This window comes from Haliotis rufescens, unplaced genomic scaffold, assembly GCF_023055435.1.
Source record: "Haliotis rufescens isolate VD_foot unplaced genomic scaffold, xgHalRufe1.0.p SCAF_1, whole genome shotgun sequence".
NCBI lineage: Eukaryota > Metazoa > Mollusca > Gastropoda > Lepetellida > Haliotidae > Haliotis > Haliotis rufescens.
In genome coordinates this window covers 14,161,668-14,183,637 of record NW_025963779.1, presented here as the reverse complement: position 1 = coordinate 14,183,637, position 21,970 = coordinate 14,161,668, and the positions used below count along the sequence as shown (strand labels likewise).

The window sequence follows — 21,970 nt, the reverse complement described above, 5'->3', positions numbered from 1 at the left end:
ACAAGGATGCTAGACCCAAGACTTACCCTGTCTGATCTGTTGTCTGATGACAGACAAGGATGATGGAACCAAGGCTTACCCTGTCTGGTCTGTTGTCTGATGACAGACAAGGATGCTGGAACCAAGACTTACCCTGTCTGGTCTGTTGTCTGATGACAGACAAGGATGCTGGAACAAAGATTTACCCTGTCTGGTCTGTTGTCTGATAACAGAGAAGGACACTAGAGCCAAGACTTACCCTGTCTGGTCTGTTGTCTGATGACAGACAAGGATGCTGGAACCAAGACTTACTCTGCCGGTCTGTTATCTGATGATAGACAAGGACACTGGAACCAAGACTTACTCTGTCTGATCTGTTGTCTGATGACAGACAAGGACACTAGAGCCAAGACTTACCCTGTCTGGTCTGTTGTCTGATGACAGACAAGGATGCTGGAACCAAGACTTACCCTGTCTGGTCTGTTGTCTGATGACAGAGAAGGATGCTGGAACAAAGATTTACCCTGTCTGGTCTGTTGTCTGATGACAGAGAAGGACACTAGAGCCAAGACTTACCCTGTCTGGTCTGTTGTCTGATGACAGACAAAGATGCTGGAACCAAGACTGACCCTGTCTGGTCTGTTGTCTGATGACAGACAAGGATGCTGGAACCGAGACTTACCCTGTCCGGTCTGTTGTCTGATGACAGAGAAGGACACTAGAGCCAAGACTTACCCTGTCTGGTCTGTTGTCTGATGACAGACAAGGATGCTGGAACCAAGACTTACCCTGTCTGGTCTGTTGTCTGATGACAGAGAAGGACACTAGAGCCAAGACTTACCCTGTCTGGTCTGTTGTCTGATGACAGACAAGGATGCTGGAACCAAGACTTACTCTGTCTGGTCTGTTGTCTGATGACAGACAAGGATGCTGGAACCAAGACTTACCCTGTCTGGTCTGTTGTCTGATGACAGACCGAAGGGCACTGGAACCAAGACTTATCCTGTCTGGTCTGTTGTCTGATGACAGACAAGGATGCTGGAACCAAGACTTACCCTGTCCGGTCTGTTGTCTGATGACAGACAAGGACGCTGGAACCAAGACTTACCCTGTCTGGTCTGTTGTCTGATGACAGACAAGGACACTAGAGCCAAGACTTACCCTGTCTGGTCTGTTGTCTGATGACAGACAAGGATGCTGGAACCAAGACTTACCCTGTCTGGTCTGTTGTCTGATGACAGACAAGGACACTAGAGCCAAGACTTACCCTGTCTGGTCTGTTGTCTGATGACAGACAAGGATGCTGGAACCAAGACTTACCCTGTCTGGCCTGTTGTCTGATGACAGAGAAGGACGCTGGAACCAAGATTTACCCTGTCCAGTCTGTTGTCTGATGACAGACAAGGATGTTAAAACCAAGACTTACCCTGTCTGGTCTGTTGTCTGATGACAGAACGAAGGGCACTGGAACCAAGACTTATCCTGTCTGGTCTGTTGTCTGATGACAGACAAGGATGCTGGAACCAAGACTTACCCTGTCCGGTCTGTTGTCTGATGACAGACAAGGACGCTGGAACCAAGACTTACCCTGTCTGGTCTGTTATCTGATGACAGACAAGGATGCTGGAACCAAGACTTACCCTGTCTGGTCTGTTGTCTGATGACAGACAAGGATGCTGGAACCAAGACTTACTCTGTCTGGTCTGTTGTCTGATGACAGACAAGGATGCTGGAACCAAGACTGATCCTGTCTGGTCTGTTGTCTGATGACAGACAAGGATGATGGAACCAAGGCTTACCCTGTCTGTTCTGTTGTCTGATGACAGACAAGGATGCTGGAACCAAGACTTACCCTGTCTGGCCTGTTGTCTGATGACAGACAAGGATGCTGGAACCAAGACTTACCCTGTCTGGTCTGTTGTCTGATGACAGACAAGGATGCTGGAACCAAGACTTACCCTGTCTGGCCTGTTGTCTGATGACAGACAAGGATGCTGGAACCAAGACTTACTCTGTCTGGTCTGTTGTCTGATGACAGACCGAAGGGCACTGGCATGACAGTGACATGAGAGAGGACCCGTGGCTGGTAGTACGTCCAGGTCATCGTGCTGTTGCCATCCTCAGTGCTGTTACTGCTCGTGAAGACAATCTCACCAGGATTTGCCTTCAGGCCTGATCCATCTGAAAACACAGAAATATCTTCAGCAGTGAATTAGTGAATTCTGTTCACTAAAGTGATACCGAGATTGACAGAAATTGTGTCTGATTAGGTAGATAGAAAAAAATGTGTCTAAGATTAACAGAATATGTGTCAGGCTAGGCAGACAAAATATGTGTCTGTCAAGATTGACAACCTTTCTGTCAGGTTAGATAGACAGAATATGTGTCTGTCAAGATTGACAAACTCTGTGTGAGGTTAGGGAAGACAGAATACCAATGTGTGTGCAGGCCTTCTTTCTTCAGGACAACACATATACAGATCAGCATGCCCTGACAAGATATTGATGCACCTACCGTGATCTACAATGTACTCAAAGCCAGCGGTCCTCAGGTCATCTGTGGTTGTGTTGTGGATGAACTGTGACCCCCCTGATGCCACCGTCACATCACCTGCACCAACACTACTGTCAGGGGTAGCTTCAGGCTGCACCTCTTTGCTGGGAAATCGCTTCTGTCAAATGAGGTGACAAGATATGTTCATTTGTCACACAATGAGTGGACATTATACAGAATAGATGTTCCATACTGCAAGCAACTAGTGCAAGAACGGCATAGGTCAACAGATGTACATTGTGACTACAGAGACAGGAGTGAATATTGCCCAAAGGGAGATTAGACCATCATGCCCATTGGGGCTGTAACAATTCACCAATACCTACGATATCATCAATACTTAGGTACACACCATACTTGAATCATCAGTTTGTGAGATCGCAATGCACTATAAATAGAACAGGAACTAATAGAGTTACCTCCCATAATGGCAGAAGTAGCATAGCGCCACCTGTAAGCATGGCAGAACACAAGGACGTGGTAGTTGAGGAAGCACCAACTAACGGTTACATTTAATAACCATCCCTTCATATAAACCTGTTTTGTGTTTGTGGTTTCCTTTGTTAAAGTTTTTGAGAGATAAATACATAAAAGAGGTCATAGAGCTGTATTTCAGTGATTTCATCATTTCTTACTATTTGATGTGGTGTATCGTGATACCAATGGTATCGTCAGTCCATGATACGAATCATATCGCAAGATACGGGGCGATAATGCCTATGATCTGTTCCCATTTCATATTTAGGTCAATGTTGTGAACAAAAAGATATTGTAATATTCTTGTGTACAAAACACTATTACTAGAAAGAATAAAATTATGAAATGTGAATTAGCACCTGACTAAATTGTTATTTGAATGACCTCATTCAAATTTGTAAAAATGTCAATTTTTTTGGCCATAACTTTCTACAATGTTCAAAGGCCTGTGTTTATTAAAATTATGAAAATTAAGCATCACCTAGACACATAAAAGAGATATTATATGTACATTTTCACTTCTTCACAACAATCGCGAAATTAGTTTTGACTTCACACAGTGATATCGCCTTTCCTACCAATAAAGTGCAACAAATTTGTTCTGCAGAATGACTAGTAACATATTCTTTATCATACATTCCATATAGAGGCAATTAGCAAACGCTGTCATATTTGGGGTAAATAATAATCATTATCATGATTATTGGCATAATTGTCTGGTTTTGATGAACATAAATAATCCTTTGTCATGGTGGTTCCACTCAAATGGCAAAGGTTGACATCTTTACATATTCCCGCTCTGCACACCTGGAGAAACTTGTTGACCTGCTCAGCCAGGAGCTGCAGACACACCACTTGATCCTGGCCCACATACAGCGGCAGGATGCCTGTCTCAGCAGCGAAGATGATCTGTGGGAACAAAGGGGGTCCACTATGCTCTGCCCAGACCAGAGACAGATCCAGATTGACTGAGGCAGGACCTAGCAGTGAGCGAGTCTTCTTGTCTAGGACAGTCTTCATGAGGAGGTCCTTGAGGAACAGCTCACAGCCAAGAGAGTCTGACACACCTGGGGTGGAATGTTATGCTTGTGTATATTCTCAAAAACAAAGTAGACACAATTTATGGATAACAACGTCTATTTATTGTAAAGGCGATGTTTCGGTATAGATCCTTATACAGTTGTCAAGCAAGGCTGCATCGTCTCTACCCACTTCACCTGGGGAGGGGACAAGTACTACCAACAGATACATGGCCTACCCATGGAGTCCCAATCTCTAATATCCTAACCGAAATCTACATGACCTTCTTCGAACAGCAAGCTCTCACCACATCACCCATCCAACCTATTTGCTGGTACAGAAAAGTCGACGACACCTTTGTCATCCAAAAACAAGGCCAAGACCCAACTTTCAGCCTTGCTTGACAATGGTATGAAGATCTATACCGAAACATCGTCTTTACAGTAAATAAAGAAGTTGTTATCCATAAATTGTGTCTACTTTGTCATCCGTAGTAATGCCTAATTCTAAACAAACCTGAAACATTATCAAACTCTTTTGTAACAATGGCTTTCATAATTTCATAAAGTATGATTGTATGGAAGACATGTAGAAAGCAGAATTACATTACATGCTCTTGTTTGTCAAAATAAAATAGTCAGCAAATGAATATAGTGGACTATATCAGTTATCGGTACAGAATCAATTTTCTATAATTATCAAACGACAGGACGAACAATCTCCAACTCACCATGTTTGGCCTGTTGGAACTCCGTGATCACCCGAAGTGAGGAGGTGGATATCATGACTCCAGGAGAATGATCATCAGGAACCGTCTCCACGGCAACCACTATTTGATCTGTCATAAACTCCAAGTGATCCAGGCTTGAGAATATACCTGAATTATTCAACAATGTCGAAGTCATTACTATTATTGAGAAGTGGAAGAACAATCTAAACATCAGTCAGGAGGTGAAAAGTGAGGTGAAATGGGGTTTAACGTCGCGTCCAAGATTATTGCACTTATATAGCGACGTGCATGTATGTGTGTGTGTTTGTGTGGCTGCTTGTACTAAATTGGACTGATACCGATTTATAGTGCTAGCCGACCAATCCTTGTTTTAGCCAAGGACTTAATGCCAAGCGCCAGAGAGGGTAACAACAAGTACCATCTTTTAACGTCGTTTGGTATGACACGGCCAGGGATCGAACCCCGGACCTTCCGCTCTGCGGGCAGACGCTCTACCACTAGACCATGGAGGCGGTCACATCAGTCAGGAACTACCTGGGGTTGCACCCACCAGAGGGTGTGAGATCAATGACATCATGCCGGCAAGTATAACAGTGATAATGCACTAAACAGTGAGTTCAAATTTAATACCGCATCAGCATTATTTCAGCCATATAGCGACTGCACAAAACAGAAATAATGACATGTCACAAAATTATTTGGGAAAACAGTTCTAATTCAATTGTCATGCAGATCTAGATTTGTAGAAGTTTTAAAGCATTCTAATAACCAAATAATCTATTTATAGAGTGCCAAGTTCCAGCTCAGCTTCTCACAGGCACTTCTACATTATTATTACCCTGGTGTATGGATCAGTTTTCACTCTGTCATTCTCATCTCCCTGGGGAGGATACCACCCAATTGGCCTGTGAGGCCTTCAACAGTCACATTACCATCTCCTCCTACTGGGTTTAATTCACTGCTAGGTGAACAAAGGCAATTTCACATTTCAAACCTTGCCTGAGGACAAACTACCTGTCTACATATGCTTCAGAACCCGTGAAGATCCGGGGTGGAATAGATCTTCAGCAACCCATGCTTGCCGTAAAAGGCGACAATGCTTGTCATAAGAGGCGACTAACGGGATCAGGTGTTGATAAGGACTTGGTTCATACATGTCATCGTTTTCCAATGGGGTGGATCAATGCTCATGATGTCAATCACTGGATTGTCTAGTCCAGACTCAATTATTTACAGACCACTGTCATATAGCTGATATATTGCTGAGTGAGGCATTAAACAACAAACAAACAAACAAACATATGCTTCAAAGTGGGTCAGGATCAAAGTCCTAGAAACAGCTGATGAAGAGACCTGAATAAAGTTTTCATAACATGTACCTGGACTGGAGTGTGATGACGTCACCTCCATCACCACGTCTGCCCTGGGCGACTCCCTGTGCTGGCTGGACGGAGATGAGGTTGTGGTTACCTCCTCAACAAAGTCCAGGATTTGATCTACCTTATTCAGGCTCAGGTTGACTTTGATAGGACGCTCTAGCTTCAAGGTCACACATGCTGTAAATGGAGGTGAAAACATAATGATGAAACGTTTGAGAAAGAAAATATTTATATAAAAAACTAATATTCTTGTTTCAAGTTTTATAACCACATCAAAATTGAAAACAAAATATTTTCTTAAATCTGAGCCTGTACCTGGTTGTTGCAGGAAGTCGGTGATCTGCAGGGTGTAGAGACTCGGGGGGATGCCTGTTTTGGGGTGTGGCTGCCCCGCCCTTGATTCAATCCAGTAACTGCTGAAGTCTGAACAATCAGGCAGCAGGCGGTGCTCGTCAACTGTCAACACACAAGAAGAGGTTCTACAACTGACTGCAGTAATATCAAATCATCACGGCATCCTGTCAGCTCTCAAAGATGCTGATCGATCCACATTGAGGGAGTAGGATGCCACACAGATGAGCATACATGTAGTTCCCAAGACATTGTGTCATCCTGATTGTTGCTATGACTACTGAAGACTTTGTTTGTTTGTTTGTTTGTCTGTTTAATGCTGCACTCAGCAATATTCCAGCTATAAGATGGCGGTCTGTAAATAATTGGGTCTGGAACAGACAATCCAGTGATTGAACTTTTGAGCATCGACCCACGCAATTGGGATACGATGACATGCATCAACCAAGTCAGCGACCCTGACCACCCGATCTCACTAGTCGCTTCATACAACAAGCATACCGGTAATCACCTCTTACGGCAAAAATGGGTTGCTGAGGACCAATTCTACCCCGGATCTTCACGGGTTATGAAGTTATGAAGGTTGTAGCACTACAATCACTCTGGACCAGTAAGCAGTAAGCAGTGTACAAAGCGTACAAATGACACTGCTCACGCTGTCAATATAGCGGCACTGGGGATTACAAGCCAAATTAAGAGAAGGGTACACATGGCAAGCCCTTATAAAAGATTATATCTGACAGTGCACAGTAAAACCCTTCTTATACAGAAAAAACAATAATTCAATCACATAATAGTTAGTGTTACCAATGTGACAAACAAAGTCAATGAACTTTGGTATCACGCTCTGATAAACCATCAAATGAGGTCATACGGAGGAACTGCAATCCAAAGTGTACTGGCTCAAATTCTTTGCATACAGTTTTATATCATGTTATATAGAGGTTTCTGTACGTGTGACTTTGTGGAAATCAACATAGCTTCAAATCTTTTGTCATATTATTATGAATAGAATGGTTCATTCATATCATTGTATTCCTATGCAATTTCAAAAGTTATTTAATGAAAATATGTCTTGCACTTTGATTATTTAAAGATTATCATCATACAAGATATGCATCATAAGAGATTACTACCCTTGTGTGTTTACCAATTGTAAATAGGATATATTAGAAACACAAAATATGTGTTACACTTGCCAGAAGCTAGCATACCGTAATAATTTTGTCATTCCTCATATATCACACATTAATTTACAATACAAAAACACACTCTGCTAGTTATCTCAATATGTGTGAAGTTTTGGCCTTGAAATTTTATTCATTATAATCTTTGACTCTGATAAGTTATTTTTCTTTGACAAGGCGTTTCTGTCAGATGAGCCCTGAGCGAACTTGGACTGTCCAATCTAAATAAAGGATGTGTGAGTTCTTCAGCCAATCGTATGTCAGGTTTCTAAAACCATCCTTATCAAGAATTTGGATCCTTGACGCTGATTAGCTGATCAGAAATTTTAGCTGACGGGAAGTTCTATAGAGCGTATGTCAGATTTTCACACAGAGAGGTATCGTGTCAGAGTACAAGATCTGATTTCACTGAAACTGCTATCATACCCTACCTGGAATGACTGATTGGCTGGTTGGTCCCTTCACGATGATGTCGTAACACGACATCTCAAACCTCTGACTGGACGTCAGACAGGAGATGATCGTGTGAGGTTGAGCAAAGTACAGGTAGAGAAATGGTTTCAAACACACAGTTCCAGGTGCCACCACCTTCTTGGCCAGGTCGCCATCATTGTTTATGTGCATAAACTCAAAGTCAGAGCAAGTGTCATACTGTTGCAGATACGACTCGTCACTGTCTGGTGACGAGATGTTGCTTGTTAAATGTTCAAGGTTATCTCCTTTCAGTGTTGCAGCAGACTTAGATTTGTGAACAGCTTTTTTATGCTTCTCATCTTTACTTGCTGCATGCAAACTGTCATCTTTCAAAGTATTATGGGTATACACAGTGCATGAAATGCGTCCTGCTGTTAGGAGAATATGGAATGGCATGACCTTTGACCCAAGACCAAGGTCAACTGGGGTGACCACCTTTGATGAAGATGCAGATTTGACATGTCTCGGTTTGTCTGCAGTCACTGTTGAGATGTCACTTTCAACACCGCTATCTATCCCATGGTGCTCTTGGGCACGTCCTGATGACCTTGACCTCCCAGTACCAGTGGATTTTGCTGTGACTTTTTCTGATTTGCCAGAGAGGTGTGTCATACTCTTTCTTGCAAACTCTGACATAAAGTGAATTTGGTTGGTACTGAGATAAAGGTCAAGGTCACTTGTGACATTCATCTCAGCAGCATACCCACAGACAAGGACATACTGAAAAATAAAACAATAATTTAAAACACAAAAAAAGCATGGTGCTGAAAATCGCAAAAAGGATGTAATTATAAACAAGATCGGCCATGTTCAGACTTCGTCATATGATCATGATGACTCCTCTAAGATAAATTCATCACTGTCACTCAAATAATAATGGTTAGTGGTATGTACAAAACTAGTAAAAACTCGGACATATTTTTTTTAAATAATTACATTTACCTTTTTCAGATTTTCGGCAGGATCCTTCCTGCTGTAGACAATGGCAGGTGCCATGACGAGACACAAGTCAAAGGCTGTTGCCATGGGGATCAGACGGACCTCTTCCCTTTCTTCTCTAAAATAATGGTGAAAAATACATAACTGTAATATCCCAATAATTAAAATATCAATCACACTTTAGAACCTGAAATTCCCCACCAGCTTTTCACAAATGACACCTAAAGCCAAGAGTCAGACAACAGGAAAATTACACATTAACATGGCTTAGACAGGTCAGTCCCTAATGTGTTTTATGAGTTTATAAATCCTTGCACAAGTTATGACACATCCTCAAAACTTCACCGGCTTGTATACACTATGTTCCTGCATCACATGTGAATACAATTCACAGTGTAGTTGTTATTTTAACCAACAAATCAAGACACGACCTGGGGGGACGGGTCATTTTTAGAGTTCCAGGACTGGCAATTTCAAAAGCCAGCGGAAACACTGGAGCAATAAATACTCAGATTACATCACAAAAAGCAATATTCCCTTGTAATGTGCAACAGCCTCGTGCCCATCTGCTCTATACATTACTGCAAGTTCAGGCAACGATAGGGTTCTCACAAAGGTCATGCACATAGTAGGACTCATTTGACTTCCATGAATTTTGAATTGGTCTCAGTTCATCTCGTTTATTAGCAGACTAAAAATAGACATTCAGGTTCCTCTCCACTACACCTTATACACCAGCAAATGTCGTATGTGTTCATGGAGGATTGCAGAACATGCAGCATACAAAAAATGTGGAATAATGACATTTATCTATGAGCCACCAGGGAATATACAGGATAACTCACTGCTGTAGTGCCAGGAATGTGTTCCACTCAAGGGCAGGTATCTGTACACCTGGGCTGACTGGAGGCTTGTATTTCTCCACACGCTTCGACTCTCGCACAAGGTCCCCCCAACAACCTGGACATGGCAATGTGAGCACATCAAGCAAGTTCTGGTGATGAAAGTCTTGCATAACCCTTTTTTGCTGTTTTATAACCAAGTCAGGAACATTCTTGCGGAATCATGACAACAAAACAAATTGAACATGAAGACATTAATATCCCCCGCCCTTTGAAATACCGGTATGTTCCTAAAATTGTAGTCATGCTAGTAAGTAATAAAAAAATTAAAACACCTTTTCCGATAGGTGTCAAACCAGCTAACTGTACATCAATTAACATTTGAATACTCGATTTATCACTAAAGAAGCAACAGTATATTTTTTGTCCCATAGAAGGATTCAAGTACACGTGTGTACTCCAGACCTGCGTATTAAATAGTACCATGTATTTAATACCTGTACACAGAGAGAATCCCTTGAAGTCTGCCTGGTACTGTCGGTCCTCCACCGCACTGCCAGGGTACTGTGCAATGCCAGAGTGAAGAGCTCGGTGATACAAGTCCTTCTCTACTGCTTCTCGGGGGAGTGGGTTGTCTGCCCTTGGCTGCACCGTTATGGAATGTAGCTGAGCAACTATCATATCATGGTCAAGAGTAGTTTTTAACCGTTTACACTTTCCTGAATCATCTCCAGATTCATTCTTGTCTGTCCCATCATTCAATTTGTCACTTCCTGTCTTGTCCTGTCCCATTTCAAGATGGCCTCCATCAGGGTCAGGCAGTATGACCCTGACACTGCCAATATTTGCATAAATCAAAGGGAGGCTACCTGCTGAGAAAAAAGGTGGTGACTGATTCTTTCTGTGGTGGCTGTGAGCATAAACCAGCCTCTGACTTGCCGACTTTGTGAGAGCCATATCTGGACTCGGACTTCCAAAATCAAATATATCAACCAGAGTTTCAAAAACAGGTAGATACAACACAACATCACATGGATCGGTCTTCAAACAAACTTCGGATATATAATCGTGAAAATAGAGCTCATCAAATGAGGATTCGGTTTCATTTTCTGTCAAATCGGACAGCTCAATGTTCATCTTCTTCATCTTCTTGGACACGTTTTTACACAAAGCTCTGGTGAAGGTGAACGTGAGGAAGCCACTGGTCTGCTCCCTCTGCATGCCTTCAGACGACGGGAACAGAGGGACAACAGGCTGGCTGTCCGATGTCCACAGCTTGTTACTGACAATCAGAGTATCCCGGGGAAGCTCACCGCGACAGGACATCAGGATGCCTTCACATGCGCCCTTCTCCCATGGCCTATCTTGTCTGTAACATCCATGATCATGTGTTAATCTTACAATAACAATTATAAATAGTTCTCAGTCTTAAATTTAAATAGATTCATCACCAATATAGGTGTTAAGTAATGACAGCAAACTATTTGAAATGATTGCATGTCTGGTCGGCATATATCCATTCACTACTAACATGTCTATTCTTTGCCAGAATTGCGTCCCTTGGGCATGCCAGAAATCTATGATTATGGGTTCAAATCCCAGTTCGCCCCGTTTGTTCTTAGGTTTGTCAGAGAGTGAGTGAGTGCGTGAGAGTGAGAGAGAGAGAGAGAGAGAGAGAGAGAGAGAGAGAGAGAGAGAGAGAGAGAGAGTGAGAGAGAGAGAGAGAGAGAGAGAGAGAGAGAGAGAGAAACACAAGTGATAGAGGTCTCAGACGTTTACCACTTTGGTGAAACCCACAAGCATAGATATGGTGCAGACAAACCTAGGAACATATTCGGGACAAAACTTGAACCCACGATCAAAGGGACACACCTCTGCACAGTGAATTAACATGTATTGTGTTTCTTATCTACTACTGCTGTGTGGTACCTTTTCTGTAGATGGTTTATGTTGAATGACCCCATTGTAGCCTTGACCTTGGAATATACCTGCTGGATGTCGATGGAGGTTGCTACATCTTCAGCCACAACCGTCAGACAGGTCTCTGTCAAAAAACATTCCTGGCATGTAAACAGAATTTAGGAAAAACATTTTGGTCTTCAAACAGAAACAGGCTTCGAAATATAAACTAAAATATACAAACACATATATGTTTGGTGTAACAAGCTAGTATTCTGACTGAACTGTATTCTGACTGTATTTCATGCCAAACCACCAATATTTTAACCAAATAAAAAGACAAACATGTGAATAAAAGTAACATTGGCCCTACCTGATGTTGATAGTTTCTCTTTTCCATAGAGCTTAACCTCAAATCTGGGCACCAGGAGCTGTGTCCACAGTGATAACTTCACCCCTGGGGAACTACTTGAGTCCTCCCCTACTGCCTCGTGCACAGGGCTGCTCTCTTCTCGCGAGATGTCTTCTGATTGGTCAGTTATCACAACATCATTGTCATATGACAATGAACTCGCCACCTTCTTGTCAGGAGAGCTGGAGATCGGCTGAGCAACAGGTACATCTTTCTGAGGCTGGAGCATCTTCCACAGGTGGAAGCAAAATGCTGTCCCTTTGCTGACCAGCATCAGCGTCTTCTGGATCACAGACATGCACAGCTGGGTCTGTGAAAAGTAGGGATGCATATTACCAGATCAAATTACAATACACATTAGCTGTGCAATATGAATCAAATGTGGAAACACGATGACAAGTTTGTAAAAGGGAAGTAACTCTAAGTGCACATTCAGAGAAAATATGTTCATTATTTTATTAACATAAACAACATAATGACAGAAGCGGCTATGGCTTGTTTTCCAGGAAACATATTAAGCATCTTGATTTGCATATGATTCTATTTTCGTATTGTGCCTTTTCATTTTCTACACTCTTGAAAAGTCATGCATAAAATTAATTCCAAAATGGTTCCATAAATCATCTTGTATTGAGCAAAATGAATTGTAATTATAAAGAAGTGCATCGGTATATCATTATTACCTTAGTGGCAAAATGATTCAAAACTTTAATGACTTGCACTTATTAATTCAATCAAAATTGATTAATGAAAAGTGGCAAAATTTGACCCTGATCACAAGTCAGTAGACAAATAAACATTTAAATGGTTGATTTGCAGTAAATTTCCTGAAAGAAAACCCTTGAAAAGTATATGTTAAATACAGTAGAACATGGATATAACGAACTACAGGGGACCAGAGAATTGAGTTTGTTATATCCGTTGTTCGTTATACACGTTTTCGCTCGGATACGTCCGCCATCTTGGATAAAACAAATCACAATACACGTAACTGAAACATTGACGTGTAGCCGCAGTGATCACTTCATAGCATTCAATTGATAACATTTCATAACATTCATTTAAGTTTAACAAGGTTTATCCGTAACCGCTGATTGTGTTGATTCGCTGCGATTATGTTGATTCACCACTGACTGCGTACAGCCAATTGTCAGTGACACTTGACATTGAGTGAGATTTCTTAGTTCGCTATACACTATCACTAATTAGTGGTAGATGGGCTTGTCAGTGATCAAATATCAGTTCACTGTATCCGTTAGTTTGCTGTAGAGAATTCGTTACATACATACATGTTATATATTATGTAAATCGGGGATTTTTTAACAGTTCGTTGTATCTGTTTGTTCGCTCTATCCGTGTTCGTTATATCCGTGTTCTACTGTAACATATTTACAATTAAACATATGGCGCCAGAAAACAGGTCTGAGCGTATTAAATATCCACACAGCAACAAGTTTGTGGAATCACCTGTATTTTGGACACTGCTATTGTTGGGGGCTGCATATCAATGTGGAGGCAGAGCCCAAGGGCAGTGATGTTGTCTGATGTTGGAGGGGTGTACTTGCACGTCACGGCCACAGTTGATGCTACATTGAGAGGTTTGAAGAGAGACAGAGTTGTCTTCTCCTTGTGAAGGGAATACACTGTGAGTTTCTCCAGCTTCACGGACCATGGCAACTTGTCTCCTGATTGACACACACATAATCCAATAAATCTAATACATGTGCATTACATTCTGTCCAAATATTCACAAATTTCAGGTTAATATTAATCTTGTTTTGACAAGTGCATAAGAGTGAGTGAGTGAGTGAGTTGGGTTTAGCGCCTCTTTTAACATTATTCCAGTTATATCACGGCAGTTATATAAGTGCATTTATAATGCACCAGATTCCATTCACCAAGTGGATTCTCATGGCGCTACACCATTATTACCCAGGCCAATGGATCAGTGAGCACTTGATTTTCATTCTCAGCTCCCTGGGGAGTATACAACCCAAGCTGCCCGTAAGACACTAGAAGTCGATATTAAAACACACTTGGGCGAGATTCTCTATATATTTATCAGAGCGACCTTGACCGGTATACAATCAACAAAGACTATATATTGTCACTTATGACTCATGCACAACACCCCTACCTATGAGGGAGCCATCCAGTGTGGTGATGGGAATCTCCTGCACTACTGACATCGGCTTGGCGCCGGAGCTGCTGACGACCATGGAGGGGAGACACACTACCAGGGTGTTTGGGACGCTGCCGTCTTGGAATGCTGAGTGAAAGTTGACTGGAATGTCCATGCTTGGTTCCAACATCGCCATGGAAACGTCAGGGAGAAATATACAGCTGCTTCTAATCTCAACCTGTAAGAGTCATTTCAGAGTTCCAGACTGTAGCAAACCATGTGAACGTATTTGTGCCAAACTCAGGGATTAATGTAGACCTCCTCAGAGGCCGATATTCGGCCGTAAGTCTGCAGCAAACGTCAGTAAAAAATCTGATTTGCAATTGGAAGTTTCCCATTTCATGTCAGTAAAGCCCCTCATATCTTTGTAGAGGTGACTGGTATTTCACTGATAACAGGAATCAGGAACAATGAAGAGGAAGAGGCTGTATTGTACATTATAGTTTGGAAGGTAACATTAACACACCTCTAACTCAAGAACATAAGATCTTTAAGGCTTTCAAAATAAAAGAATTGGTTCTCAGGCAATGGCTTTTGAAAATATAGAGCAGGAAGTTTTTTTTATTTTTTAGTTGTTTAAGCTAGTATGTAACCAAATTTTGTTAACAATTATTTTCAGAGAAATCATATTGTTCTTCAGGAGAATATTAAAGATTTTTCTTACTTTTTTGAAAATAGAAATACAAACGAAATGTGCAGCAGACTTAATGGTCATGCGGGCAGTGCCTGAGAACCAAGACTATAATTTTTTTCATGTTTTTAGGCCAAATAAAACAACTTTTTTTTAAATTTGCCAGCCAAGGGCACTTCGTTTGATCAGTTATAAATACCTGACTAAACATACTCCTTGCAAACAAACTAAGCTACACTACCACAAAGTCCTGTTATAATAAACGTATTAGCCAAATAATACTTGCCTGAATGTGCAGCATCTTGATCAAGGGGAACAACTCTGCCATTTTCTCTGCGATGCCCTGTTGTCTCGGTGACCCTCTCCCCCCAGCTGCGTCCTCGTCCATCTCTCTCGGGGACAGAAGCTGGGAGGCTGTGTGTGTATGGGACTGGGTCAAAGGTCGCGAGCCTGTGGGGTTGGTCAGTGAACTACTGGAATGTACTGAAACTGAGAGGAAAATTAAAGGTTATCAGACCATTATCAGTACTAGTGTAGATCATTATCAGAACTAGATCATCCTCATTATCAGAACAAGATCATCATCATTATCAGTACAAGATCATCATCATTATCAGAACTAGATCATCATCATTATCAGTACAAGATCATCATCATTATCAGTACTAGATCATCCTCATTATCAGAACTAGATCATCCTCATTATCAGTACAAGATCATCATCATTATCAGAACTAGATCATCCTCATTATCAGTACAAGATCATCATCATTATCAGTACTAGATCGTCATCATTATCAGTACTAGATCATCATCATTATCAGTATTAGATCATCATCATTATCAGTACTAGATCATCCTCATTATCAGTACAGGATCATCATCATTATCAGTACTAGATCATCATCATTATCAGTACTAGATCATCCTCATTATCAGTACAGGATCATCATCATTATCAGTACTAGATCATCATCATTATCAGTACTAGATCATCATCATTATCAGTACTAGATCATCATCATTATCAGTATGAGATCATCATCATTATCAGTACTAGATCATCATCATTATCAGTATTAGATCATCATCATTATCAGTACTAGATCATCATCATTATCAGTACTAGATCATCCTCATTATCAGTACTAGATCATCATCATCATTATCAGTACTAGATCATCATCATTATCAGTACTAGATCATCATTATCAGTACAAGATCATCATAATAATCAGTACAAGATCATCATCATCATTATCAGTACATGATCGTCATCATTATCAGTACTAGATCATCATCATTATCAGTACTAGATCATCATCATTATCAGTACAAGATCATCCTCATTATCAGTACAGGATCATCATCATAATCAGTTCTAGATCATCATCATTATCAGTACTAGATCATCACCATTATCAGTACTAGATCATCATCATTATCAGTACTAGATCATCCTCATTATCAGTTCTAGATCATCTTCATTATCAGTACTAGATCATCCTCATCAGTACTAGATCATCATCATAATCAGTTCTAGATCATCATCATTATCAGTATTAGATCATCATCATTATCAGTACTAGATCATCATCATTATCAGTACTAGATCATCCTCATTATCAGTACTAGATCATCATCATTATCAGTACTAGATCATCCTCATTATAAGTACAAGATCATCATCATTATCAGTACTAGATCATCATTATCAGTACTAGATCATTATCATTATCAGTACCAGATCATCATTATCAGTACTAGATCATTATCATTATCAGTACCAGATCATCATTATCAGAACTAGATCATCATCATTATCAGTACTACATCATCATCATTATCAGAACTAGATCATCATCATTATCAGTACTAGATCATCATCATTATCAGTACTAGATCATCATCATTATCAGTACTAGATCATCCTCATTATCAGTACTAGATCATCATCATTATCAGTACTAGATCATCCTCATTATAAGTACAAGATCATCATCATTATCAGTACTAGATCATCATTATCAGTACTAGATCATTATCATTATCAGTACCAGATCATCATTATCAGTACTAGATCATTATCATTATCAGTACCAGATCATCATTATCAGAACTAGATCATCATCATTATCAGTACTACATCATCATCATTATCAGATCTAGATCATCATCATTATCAGTACTAGATCATCATCATTATCAGTACTAGATCATCATTATCAGTACCAGATCATCATTATAAGTACTAGACCATCACCAGTACAAGCGTAGACCATCAGCAGCACTAATCCAGACCATTATCAGTATTAGTCAAGGCTGTCCCCAGTGCTAGACTAGACCATTATTATGCTGATCAGTACTTGCCTCTATTGATAGACTGGCTGCAGTTGTTGACAGATGCACAGTAGTATAAGTAAGCACAAATATACATACAGTAATCAATCCCAAACACAAGTTACAGACTAAGAACCCACTGCACACCCAACCCCACAAAGAAGTGTTGAGATGTCAAGATTAAGACATTCCCTGCACATACACACCCTGAGACATATTGGCTTGTAGAGGAGATGCCGCCTGAGCCAGGGCCAGATCTACAGTGATGCTGTCCTCCCGCCGCGAGGCTGACAGGGAGTGGCGAGACCGAGGGACGTACATCAGCCAGTCAAACAAGGCAGGGTCCATGCACGCCACACAGCCCTCCAAGTTCAGCAAGATCACTGCAGGAGCTGAACAAATAGAATATATTATGTATATAATAACGTTCAGACAACTCCTATTTGGCAAAAAAATTAAAAAATTATTATATATATGGACTGTTTGAAAGGGTGATAATGTGTTTTCTCAGGTAAAAATATCACTTATAATTTACAAGACACATACCTATTGCTTATCTTATCTCATATTCTGAAAAGGTCTTAAATTAGGTATTCTCAATTGTTGAGCGACCACTAAGCGTCCGAATTGGTGAATTCCTGCAATATCTTCTGCAACGAAGTCTCGGAGGTAGTGGTTGGCATAGCCTGTGTCCGATTTCCAGAAACATCCTCCCTTTATAGACTTGAGCAGTTGCCATGGAGCGCTAAGTGGAAGCGAGAGCTCTGACCTTGTGCAGGATTGGAAGCCGAGGGAGGGTCTAAACTGGCATCTCTGTAGGCTCAAAGTATGACTGCTCTCATACAGAAGGAGAGAGTAATTCTAGAAACATCAGCTGTAGTGTTTATAGTTGACAGGATGACGTCTTAAATTTTGATGTCTGGAATACGTAAGGCTCTGACTGGACAGTGATAAATCTTCCATATCTTCAAACCAAGTATAGATGATAAAGGTGAAATGTGAAACTGTCTGTCTGGTTGACCTGGCAGTTGATTCTTTGCGAAAAAATCCCAACAGCGAGTTACCAAGATGGGCTGATGTCAAATCTAATGCAGCTATAATATATGGCATGGAAAAGACGCCAGCTTTCCTCCTCTGTAGCCGGAGAATTTCTTGTCTTTAGCTTTCTGTATTCCTGAGAAATTGCTCATAAAGTTGGTCAGTTTGAACATAGAGTTCATGGTTCGGACAGATTTAATTAACATCTGGGCCTTGAAATCCTGTACGACTTCTTTACTGACGCCACAGATCTGATTGTTGAAGATAGAAAGGGGATCCCAAGAGTAAGAGAGGCCTTGTGTACAGGCCCGAACAGTTAGAGTTAGAAACCAACCCTTGACAACATAACAGTGTAAGTCCGTCTTCCTAAACACATCCTAGCAGAATGGTGAGACATGTCATTGGATGAAGGAGGCATGGTAAAAGACAGGTTGCCTGAATGTGGGAGGCTGCAAGAACGACTGTGTCTGAGTAAATGCTGCAGCAGGGATGGAGAGGAGGTCTGAGGCAGCGTGAAGGCCTGCATCTCAGTGAACGTCAGAGTCTGTGTGAAGGCCTGGTCCTGCATGCTGTTCTGCCTGCGTGAAACCTGAGAAAGGTTCACTAGTGGCAGGAGCCACGTGGAATTCAGCACCTGTGTGTTAGAAGCATGCTTCTACGACTTTTAAGTCGACTTCGTGGCTGCCTTCTTGGACGTCTTTGTAGAACCCGCTGGGGGTAACAATCTGGGCTTCGTGAAGGTGGCGGGTGCATTTAGGGGAGAAGTTTTTCCTTGTTCTAGCGAACACAGCAGAGAAGTTTCTACTACCTTTTTGGCCAATATCAGAATGAGATGAGACAAGCAATTAGTATGAGTCAGGATATGGTAAAATCAATATAATCCACCAATTCAATAGATGGGCTATTTGCAATAATATTTAAATGTACCATAAAAGTGTATGAACAAAAGAAAAAACAAAACAATAATGATAATAATACATCGTGGTGGACAATGCAGACCTTCCGACACATTCCTCTTTTTGGGCAGCTGCACTGTGAAGTTGAGACAATCCCCCAGCACATCCTTACGACACACCTCCTGTACAAAGAAGGTCTTAACATGCAGGCTCCCTGTGTCAGCCGGCCCTGTGAAGATGGGAGCAACTCTGTTGGACTTGCTCACTGGATCTGAAAATTGAATAATAATGGCACTCATATATCATCATATCATAGAAATACAATCCAGAGTCATTATGCTATACAATCTCAACAGAACATGCAAAAGGAAAGCACATGTATCATACACATTTATTGTCAGTCATGGAATAATTGTTCCAAAATAAACTATGATTAATATTTCAACATCTTCAAATCAACTTCATGTTCTTTTCCCATCATAGGGACTAATTATGACTACCCAAAGATTTCATTTGCTTCTATCAACAACCTGAATTCTACTTCATCCTAAGATGCTCAACACACAGCTGCTTCAGGGGGAGCAATACACACTTCATCTTATTTTCATGTGAAACATTATTTTGCGATATACACAATGAAGTAACGGTTTACCTTTCAAGTAGAGTACGAACTGTGCGGACGTGACACTGCTGGTGTAGGCGTCTACAATGGCCGTGGAACAACACTTCATCTCACACCCACTCACAACAATCTCCAACACTGGCTGAGACGGGGTCCTATCCTGGTCTGAACAAACAACAGCATCTTCCAGATCTTGTCAGAATTCCTCAGAACGACTTTAGCATTTTCCTATATAGAACTATTAACTAGGCAAGTATTTACTTCAAGTAACAATAGCAAGGTCCTCTATCCACTTCTCTATTCTCTATGCCTGAACACTGAGAAAATGCTTCTCAGACTTAATAATGCACAATGATTCATCCCCAGAATCCCAGCAGAAGATTTAAAAGACACAGGCTGCATTATCATGCTAACTAAAGACACAGTCTGCATTATCATCTTCGAAGATTTTAATACTTTAGGTCATATTTAACCACAAATACTTGACCAAAATTAAATTTGAAAATCAGAAATAGTGTAAAGACGATTAAAAACAAGGACCAGTACGAAACAGGACTTTTACATGGACATTAAAATACTTTCTACGAATATTAGGAATTGATTTAACATATCTGTGACAATTGATTTTTGCAACAAAATCACATTCATTTTTTCCACTTTACTTGCCTTTTAACCTTAAGATATGAAGAGCTGTTGGATTGAAACTATCCAAATGGTATGTTATTAAAAGATTATTTTGATACCACTTTGTCCAGTACCCTAACCATGCTAACAAGATGAGCCTTGTTTTAGTTCTATATTACCTGACTCGGGGAACATGTCGGTGAGGAGACTGTCTTCTGTAAACTGTCCAGGTTGTGGATCCTTATGTAACCATGAAGATGTGATCTTGACCATCAGCAGCACACTGGCCTTGGTGAGGTTGATGGAGAGCTGTGGCATCTCGGACATCCACTCCGTCAGCGGCAGGTAGGTGTTGGTCCTGTGGAATAATCCAGGTAAATCCTTCAGCACGGTCAGTGCAAACACGAATCTCACCCTCGCACAACAAAGGATATACTATCATGACCAGGAACTACATAACTCTAGGCTGTTACACAACAAGGGATGTACTATCATGGCCAGGAACTACATAACTCTAGGCTGTTACACAACAAGGGATGAACTTTCATGACAAGGAACTACATAACTCTAGGCTGTTATGAACAAGGGATGTACTATCATGGCCAGGAACTACATAACTCTAGGCTGTTACACAACAAGGGATGTACTATCATGGCCAGGAACTACATAACTCTAAGCTGTTACACAACAAGGGATGTACTATCATGGCCAGGAACTACATAACTCTAGGCTGTTACACAAGGGATGTACTATCATAGCCAGGAACTACATAACTCTAGGCTGTTACACAACAAGGGATGTACTATCATGGCCAGGAACTACATAACTCTAGACTGTTACACAACAAGGGATGTACTATCATGGCCAGGAACTACATAACTCTAGGCTGTTACACAACAAGGGATGTACTATCATGGCCAGGAACTACATAACTCTAGGCTGTTACACAACAAGGGATGTACTATCATGGCCAGGAACTACATAACTCTAGGCTGTTACACAACAAGGGATGTACAATCATGACCAGGAACTACATAACTCTAGGCTGTTACACAAGGGATGTACTATCATGACCAGGAACTACATAACTCTAGGCTGTTACACAACAAGGGATGTACCATCATGGCCAGGAACTACATAACTCTAGGCTGTTACACAACAAGGGATGTACCATCATGGCCAGGAACTACATAACTCTAGGCTATTACACAACACCTATCATCACCACTATAAAGTCTACTTCGTCCTCAATTTTTCCAAAATCATAAATTACTGACATGGCAATATATCAGCCAGATCATGTCATCCAGTAATATTCATCCATGAATACACACCCAATCAGCCAAGTCAAGCAGCCTGAACACAATCCAAAATAGTCAACTCTTACAACCAGCA

At 41.0% G+C, this 21,970-nt stretch overlaps 1 protein-coding gene across 3 annotated transcripts in view; it reads right to left on the bottom strand.

Annotated features, from left to right (window-relative positions):
- LOC124148633 (vacuolar protein sorting-associated protein 13B-like) overlaps nucleotides 1-21,970 on the bottom strand; it is a 71,309-nt gene that overhangs the window by 35,609 nt on the left and 13,730 nt on the right. For 2 of the 3 annotated variants that reach the window (XM_048388067.1, XM_048388134.1), the window contains exons 10-28: nucleotides 20,755-20,933; nucleotides 19,982-20,116; nucleotides 19,433-19,600; nucleotides 17,602-17,787; nucleotides 15,342-15,544; nucleotides 14,380-14,602; nucleotides 13,710-13,927; nucleotides 12,204-12,552; nucleotides 11,861-11,975; nucleotides 10,429-11,300; nucleotides 9,935-10,049; nucleotides 9,093-9,207; nucleotides 8,108-8,870; nucleotides 6,454-6,594; nucleotides 6,139-6,315; nucleotides 4,760-4,906; nucleotides 3,817-4,076; nucleotides 2,494-2,650; nucleotides 1,991-2,160 (exon numbers count right to left, since the gene is read on the bottom strand). In XM_048388067.1, coding sequence (XP_048244024.1) covers nucleotides 1,991-2,160; nucleotides 2,494-2,650; nucleotides 3,817-4,076; nucleotides 4,760-4,906; nucleotides 6,139-6,315; nucleotides 6,454-6,594; nucleotides 8,108-8,870; nucleotides 9,093-9,207; nucleotides 9,935-10,049; nucleotides 10,429-11,300; nucleotides 11,861-11,975; nucleotides 12,204-12,552; nucleotides 13,710-13,927; nucleotides 14,380-14,602; nucleotides 15,342-15,544; nucleotides 17,602-17,787; nucleotides 19,433-19,600; nucleotides 19,982-20,116; nucleotides 20,755-20,933 — 4,693 coding nt within the window. The remainder of the gene's footprint in view (nucleotides 1-1,990; nucleotides 2,161-2,493; nucleotides 2,651-3,816; nucleotides 4,077-4,759; nucleotides 4,907-6,138; nucleotides 6,316-6,453; nucleotides 6,595-8,107; nucleotides 8,871-9,092; nucleotides 9,208-9,934; nucleotides 10,050-10,428; nucleotides 11,301-11,860; nucleotides 11,976-12,203; nucleotides 12,553-13,709; nucleotides 13,928-14,379; nucleotides 14,603-15,341; nucleotides 15,545-17,601; nucleotides 17,788-19,432; nucleotides 19,601-19,981; nucleotides 20,117-20,754; nucleotides 20,934-21,970) is intronic. The other variant, XM_048388104.1, reaches the window with a different exon arrangement.